General features: G+C 30.9%; 1 protein-coding gene across 1 annotated transcript; it reads left to right on the top strand.

Annotated features, from left to right (window-relative positions):
• The first annotated feature begins 468 nt into the window (after nucleotides 1-468).
• On the top strand, nucleotides 469-1,275 carry LOC124530011. Its single transcript, XM_047103987.1, has one exon. It carries the CDS (start codon nucleotides 567-569, stop codon nucleotides 843-845), a length of 279 nt encoding a protein of 92 aa, XP_046959943.1. The 5' UTR covers nucleotides 469-566; the 3' UTR covers nucleotides 846-1,275.
• Nucleotides 1,276-8,051: the final 6,776 nt, after the last annotated feature.

The following is an 8,051-nucleotide window of genomic DNA, read 5'->3' as shown; positions in this document are numbered from 1 at the left end:
CAATACCTATAAAACGCTGAAAATTTTAAATATAACTGCCGTATACATACGTATTATTTAAAAATAATATTTGGTGTCAGTTTATTAAAAGTAAAGTTAGTTGAACTGAAATTCAAAATAATTAATGTTTGTATATGTGACCATATATAATAAAACTGTAAAAAATAAATATTTTACCTTTTTAATTAATTATTTTAATTGTGTTTTTTTTACGCTGAATATTCTTCACAGATCACGCGTGGTCGGTAAAGGAGAATCCTTTATTATTAACGATCACCTCACCTTTGCGTATAAAGTAAAAATAAAACTAAATTTATATTGCTACTGAATAAGAAATATAGTTCAATGCCGTAAAATATAAGGAAATAACAAAAAAATCTAAATACAAGGCTGTATGGTATAATCCTTGTCTTTTCCAAGAGGTGAGATTTATAGAGACACTTCAAATGTCAAAACTCATGTGCAATGACAATAACTGTCATTGTCAAAGTCATAACCACGTTACCTTGTGTTTGGGTAGCTGCTTATTATTTTTGTACCTTAAAAATAAATAATAAATTATCAAAATGGCTCAAGGTAAAATGAAAGTGAAAAGCAAGTTACCTTCGGGTGCTAAAAACAAAACAAAGAAGTCGAAAGGTAAAGCTGTAACTAAAAGAAGTAACGCCCCCGTCCGTAGTAAGACGCAAGCAATAGAGAAGAATAAGATGAAGGCTACTGTAACGAAGATGGTCAATAAAGCTGCTGAGCAGCAATTGCGGTCATTGGCGAAGGACACCCCGCAGCTGTCAGCAGCGCAGCAGAGAGTAGCTGCTGCCCCAACAGCGCCTGTAGCTTCTAAATAACTATATAACCTAAAATGCCTTTGGTTTCTATAACGTTGTTTTGAATTAAATTCAGGGTGCAAAAAAGTGTACAATTCTAAAATGTGTAAGTTATATTATCAACGTTAAAAGAGCACATATACAGTTCATTAAAATGTTCATCTTTTAAACTAATTATGTTGTTCATGGATTTCTTAAGTTTTTTTTAAAATAACAATGTTTCATTAATAAGTACGTAGCTTTGTTACAAATTATATCATTTTGTTAAATTAAGAACAATTGTAAATGTTTAAGTAATTTATTTGAGTTGGAAAACAAACAAATTTCATTTTGCTACGCTAAGTTAGTTAATTGCATAATTTATAATTAAAAACATTTGAGATGTAAATATAGGCTATAGGTATGTACTATGTAAAATTTGTTATTTTATATTAAAGTACAAAAAATATGAGATCATTGTTATTAGTCCCCCTTACATCATTTATGAACCGTGATGTATGTGTAGGTCTTCAAGTAGCAAGAATTTATAAATTAATCTATATGACTCAAGAATTAATTATAACAAATTCGAGCATACATTCTATAAAAAAATGTATATTGCGAAACAAAAGACATATCTGTATTGCATTGCGCAATGCTGTCTTAATCTTAAATATATACTTTCTACCAATCAACCTTAAAAAGTTTTTTTGTAAGGCATTGTTTGGTTTGCGATATAAAAAATAATTTGGCAGAGAAAACACTTTACTCATATACTTTCATAATCATTTAGTTATATTTTTACAAAAATATTATGTTGCATATTTGTTGAAATATTCTACGCTATAAATTAAATTGCATGTAATTGGATCGGCATAATATACAATAATGTAGGTCTAGGTGTACAAATTCTTCTGGGTTCTTTGCAATGGTGATCAATTATTCTGCCGTCAATAGTCTATTATTTATATACAATATTTAATATTGTTGCTCTTGGCAAGTGAGTGACAACTACCTATTTCATACACGATGTCATTGTATATTTAATTGTTGGCAAAACAATAATATTAATCATCAATATCTATTGCCATAATAATAATCAATATTATTGGAACAAATTATTATTGTTCTATAAGCTTTCTCTCTCTATCGTTTAAGCTTTTACAGATATGTTGCATATATTTAGTGAAAGAAAAATTTCAGTTAAATTAGTGTTATTTTAAATATAGATTTATTTGCTTATTTATTCATGCTCCAGGAGAACCAAACCACTATTATAATATGTCATAATAAGTTTGTTCTTTACATAGTTTTCCATTTATATCAAATTAAATTTTGTTATTAGAAAATACGTAAATATATTTTCAATTCAATGTTTCCTTCAACAATCAACAACAACAGCCTGTAAATTCCCACTGCTGGGCTAAAGGCCTCCTCTCCCTTTGAGGAGAAGGTTTGGAAAATATTCCACCACGCTGTTCCAATGCGGGTTGGTCGAATACACATGTGGCACAATTTCTATGAAATTTGTTACATGCAGGTTTCCTCACGATGTTTTCCTTCACCGCTGAGCACGAGATGAATTATAAAGACAAATTAAGCACATGAATCAGCGGTGCTTGCCTGGGTTTGAACCCGCAGTCATCGGTTAAGATGCACGCGTTCTAACCACTGGGACATCTCGACTCTCAATCAACCTCTGGTTATTTTTGTTTCATTCCTTTAGGAAGTTTAGTTTAATAACAAATATAATTAAAAATTGACTAAATGTTCTAATTTTAGAAATTGTATTTTTTAAATATTTCATAAAAGAACATCCACTATGGGAACACTCTTCTAGCTGCCACAGTTAGCTTCGGAATACTTGATACTTCAGATGATAAGTATTCATTTGGACGTCGTTCAGTTCTGCGGCCAATTGGAAGGTAAGCCAAGTTGGCATTTAAAAAGCTAGGTGTACAGTTCGAATTACTGAAGATCAAACTTTTTCCAGCTCGATCCTTTTGCTATGCGTGGAGATATTGGATTTTTCTACATAATCTACAGAATCTTGTATGGTGAAAGTATATACACATGTGTATAATCGCGCCAGAATTCGAATTAATGGTGTTTTGCTCTGAACGTGTGAAATGGAGAGTGTTTATGCTGAATCATAAAATGTTTTTAGAATAAAAGTCACTGGTGACAAGCCATCATAAATAAAAAATAAATTTTGAAGACTGTTTTGATTGTATTCCGAAAATATTGTAAAATAAAAAAAATCTAACGAACCCGGCATCACTGTTTCATATTATTGCCTACACATCCATTAATCGATAACATGATGTAATGAGCAACAAAACTTCTTAAGAGATAAGGAGGCTGACAACGAGATGACCATTTACGCGCTGTTAACTTAAGACGGACCAGCAACTTGCCTATGGCATATGGTCCCCAGGCTTATGGATACAATGGTAGAAACATTAAACATTCCTCTAACTGCTTATACTTTATTAAGTAAAACTATTACAATTTAACAATATTTTATATGTAGGTAAGTATATTCCATACTCATTACCTCGTAATGAAACATTACAATTCAAAATATCACAAAGTATAAGGTGTTTGACCATCTATTCAATATTTTTGGGTGAAATAAAAAAAGATGAAAAAAAAATAATTAAAAGACACCTTTCTTGTATTAAGAATGATTATTGAATATATATATTCGAAGTGCTCAAATGTCTGACTATTTTGGGCTAACCTCGAAAATCGGAGAAGTTGGTGTTGTATTTTAATCTGGCCTTTCTATATATGGCTGTTTCAGTTCATTAATAAAACATCGACGTTGTACCCGTGCGGTGTGATAATGTAATTGCCACATGTGATTGGGGAACTAATTTATTTTTATACCTAATTGTTGTGTTGAAGTAAAAGCATATACTTTTCATATATTATAATGAGCCGTGTACGCTGTTTAATAAGCATTCTTGTACATAATTTTTCAGGACATTAAACCATAATATATCACTATAGCTGGGAATATAGAAAAAATAATTTAATAGGTATCTACCTTTTATAAATCAATGAGCATTTTTCTTTACAGAACGATTTCACTTCATGTAATTGGTATTACATTAAAGTTCTTATATGCATATATTTTGTAATGTAAACTTGTGTTCTTACTAAAATATCCTATAAATATTTATAAATAAATTTAAACGAAAACGAGCAACAGCCCATCAGTTATCTCGAGAGTGTACCAATACGGCAATCTTTATTTTTGGGCCAAGATTAAATTTTTTCCGAAGTCGACTTCACTGTAATTCGGTGAAGTTTGCGGTTTTTTATTTGAACTTATATTGCGTGTTGCGTATGTGGGTAACATATTCAAGGTAATGTCGCACGGTGAGTGAACGAGTATAGGGATGCTTGAATTTGCTTATCGTTTGTCGATATTATCAAACTTCTAAAAACGAACGTATTCAGAAATAATTTTGTTTGTTTTTTATAAAAATGTTGTTTATAAAAAATTTGCATTGCAAATCTATGAATAAATATAAAAAGAGTTTTATTCCAACAACTCAGGTTTACAGCTTGTTAGTATTAGACCAATGGGGCAGTGATTATGATATAATAAGCTGTACAATGCTGTTTTATTATCATCAATTAAATTATCCAGCAACGAATTGCAGATGCAAAAATAAATATTAAATAGCGAGAGCTAATTAGCAAAGCTAGTTTGGTAGGTTTTATATTAAAATAGAAAGATCTCTTCTATTTTTTGCAGGCAATTATTAATGTCGAATTATATTATCGATAACGATAGCGAAATTTATTCAAATCGCTACACTGGTCAAACGCGGGATGTGGGTATCAAGGGGTCGAGGAGGGAGGGGGTGATGCGCCGATTTCTCCGAATAAGATTAATAAATGCAGGCGGGGCGGGGGACACCGCGGCTAATGACACGACGCTGCAGATATTTTTTATCGCGAATTTAAAACAAACTGGTTGCGGCGGTAGCTGCCCCCTCCCGCAAAGCCTGCGCCGGCGCTGCAACGCTCCCGTGCGCCCGCGCAACCGTCGCACCGATTGTCACACCTACTTAGTGCTTTTGTTACGTAAATAGGTTAGCTTGTCACGCTTTACACAGAGGATGTTTCATGCTTGTCTATTTTAATTGGAAGTGATATTGTCACTATAAAGTCATTTGAAAATACATAGCATTATTGTTCACGATCTTCATTTGAGCGATTGATATTGGAAAATATTTCTATTATTTTCCAATTTGCATATTTGTTTTGCTAAAATATATAAAAACGTAATTTCCTACGATATATAGAATATAATAACCAACATAAGCAATGAAATATGTCACTATATGTATATTAAAATTATTTTTAAATGCTGAACTTTGATCATGCAATTGAAATAAATTCTGTTAATTGTAGTACACTGAATATAGATCAATTTCCAAAAGCAATAAATAAATAAGATTAACTCCTGCTATTATAATCTCATAACAGTGTTAATCATAGCTCTACACGAGTGGATGCTAAAAGAGCACCAATGCGTATTCAAGCTGAACTAGTTAGGGTTAACGGTCCTGCATCGCAGAGACACCGTTTTGTAAGGTTTTATGAAAAGGCAAGAGTAGCACAGATCTGATGCACGGTACGTGTCGTATTAAGGATGGTGCAATGACTGCAGAGCTTATGAAGCATTTAGAAAGGCTGAAATGCAAAACGTTGTTTAGACTTTTTTGCTATTGTAAAACAATAAAGAATAGACTAGATTTTAAATTAACATGTTTATTTTTTATTACAGTTATACTATAAAATTAACAAAACTTGTGAACAAGACATTCGTACATAATGTCGAAATATCGAGATCCATTAAATAGTAGTAAAAAACATGGTAAATATCTATAATTTTTTAATGTCTATATTCTTTCAAATTTCATTTAAAAAAAAAATTAATTACTTCATTTTAAAAAGCTGTAATTTTTTTAATAGAAATTGTTAATTATATCTGCTTATTAAGTATTTTTTCATTAAAATGTTAGCATTTACAAAGATTGTAAGAATAAAATACAAATGAAAACGTAACATTACTTAATGTTTAGCCTATTCTCTTTCGTAAAGCGCGGGTGACGGCGTCGGGTCAAGGGACAGGCAGGCGCATCTATGATTTATGTGCCGCTTGCATTGTTGAACATATTACAGATTTAAAGAACAAGGACCAGAGGAGTTTCACGTGGAATATTTGAATGCGTTTATTAGTAATTTGTGTAGTTACAATGCCATACTTATATTATCTAATACATGATTAATAAATTTATATAAATAGTAATATTATACGTTTTATTCTGTCTGACTTGCGTAACTTTATATATTTCCTGTTTGTATATAATACTGGTGGTGGTGCAGGTTTATCTGAGTGTTACCACCCACTCACAGTATTATTTGCATAGTATTGTTGTTTTGTTGTTTCAATAAGAAGAGCGAGTGAGTCAGTGTATAGACAAAGGAAATAACAATTTAGATTCATTGGTCGGCTTCAGATGGACAACGTGAAGAATGACTATTACCTTGTATTAAACCAATATCTATAAATAGTGATACTACATAAACTTAACAAATTCGTTGACGCTTTTACAAAATTATTTTATTGTCTCCCTGCGCTGTGTGTATGTGTGTTAGTTATTTTTCATATACTTCGAATTTAAGTAAATCGTTTTTAACATCACCGATAACGAAAAAGTCATATCGATTTTAGATATTTTACAAAGATTTATCTGACGGTATTGTAAATTATATTCATTTAGATAATTTTCGACATGCTTATATGACAACGAATCTTTCCAGTAGCTCAAAACTTTCTAACACTAAAAGCTTCAAAAGCACTAAAAGTCACAATATTAACAGTATAGTACACAATAAAGAAACAAAATTTAAGGTAAGATTAACTAATCTAGAATATAATTTAATATAAATAATTATACAAACATAAGCAATTTAATTTTTATATTTATATTTAGTATTTTCTTGCTCTGAACATGCTCGTGTGCGGACGCTCGAAAAAGCTCGCGAATGTGCGACACTGCGCATTGATTCATCGACACCGCGGCGCGCCGTTGTGCAAAGTAGCGCGTAAGCTCGCGCAGCAGCGTTTCATGGGCTCTACACTTTTTACGCCTCTGTTCACTTTAATGGTTATATCGCTTCTAAATTCAAAATTACTCACTTTCCATTTAAACTTTTATGCATTACCTTATTCAATTATGGTAATTTTCAGAAGCGTATTTCCATGTGTCTAACTTACCAAATGTCGAACTTCTGTATATACTTTGAACTTCGATTTAAGTTTCTAAGGGATGAGATTTCCAAATTCCATAACTTTTACTTATTATATATTATATAGACAAATTGTGTGCAAAATTGCACGCTACTAGAGTAATTACTAAATGCATAGACTGTCCGTTAAGTTTTTAACACCGCTAACTTTCGTATTCTGGTTGCCGGTGACTGGTGAGGATTCCTTAACGATTAATATTGTTTTTAGTATTTATTGTATAATTAGATTTTAATATAGGACATATTCATATTTATAGGCTAGTTTCTGTGTTTTTTCCCTTTTACAAACGAATAAAAAATAATAGCTTTGTGACATTAACTACCAAATTATTTAATAAATTTAATATTTTTACCAAATAGTAATTGCTAGTTTTAAGGGACTATTGATTTGCTCATGTCGAAAAATAAAATTATTAAATTTTAATAGTTTTACTAAAAACTAATTGCTAGTATTAAGAGCTTATTAATTTTGATAAATAATAAACGTACGATTTTCTGCCATTATTAAAGTAGAAAAGCCGGTTGAAAAACACAGATACACACTTTATTTGCTAACTTCTAATAACAAATAAAGAGTGGCAAAGGGTTGCTTTTAAATATGACCAGAGAGAGTTTATGCGCAGGATCAACAACTTTACGTGCTTACGTGTTTGTCGTAGCAGGCAAGTGTTAACATTACTAACTTTGGGTAAAACCAAAATTGTAAATAGGTTACAGCTGAACAAAGACCTCTTTTTTAACTCGAGTTTATTTAACTGTAATCAGGAATGCTGAAATCAAATAAAGTAATTTATAAATATGGTAAAATAATGGTTTACTTTATTATTAATAAAGAATGAAATATATATTCTCTTTTATACTGAGTATCAAATTATCATTAAAAAAAATATCTTTACTCTTAATGAAAGTGAA

The sequence above is a fragment of the Vanessa cardui genome, chromosome 1 (assembly GCF_905220365.1).
Source record: "Vanessa cardui chromosome 1, ilVanCard2.1, whole genome shotgun sequence".
Classification (NCBI taxonomy): domain Eukaryota; kingdom Metazoa; phylum Arthropoda; class Insecta; order Lepidoptera; family Nymphalidae; genus Vanessa; species Vanessa cardui.
Note: the sequence above shows the minus strand (reverse complement) of the source record. Positions and strands in the feature narration are given on the sequence as shown.

Coding starts and splice junctions, on each gene's coding strand:
- LOC124530011 (XM_047103987.1), top strand. CDS start 567: ATGGCTCAAGGTAAAATGAAAGTGAAAAGCAAGTTACCTTCGGGTGCT.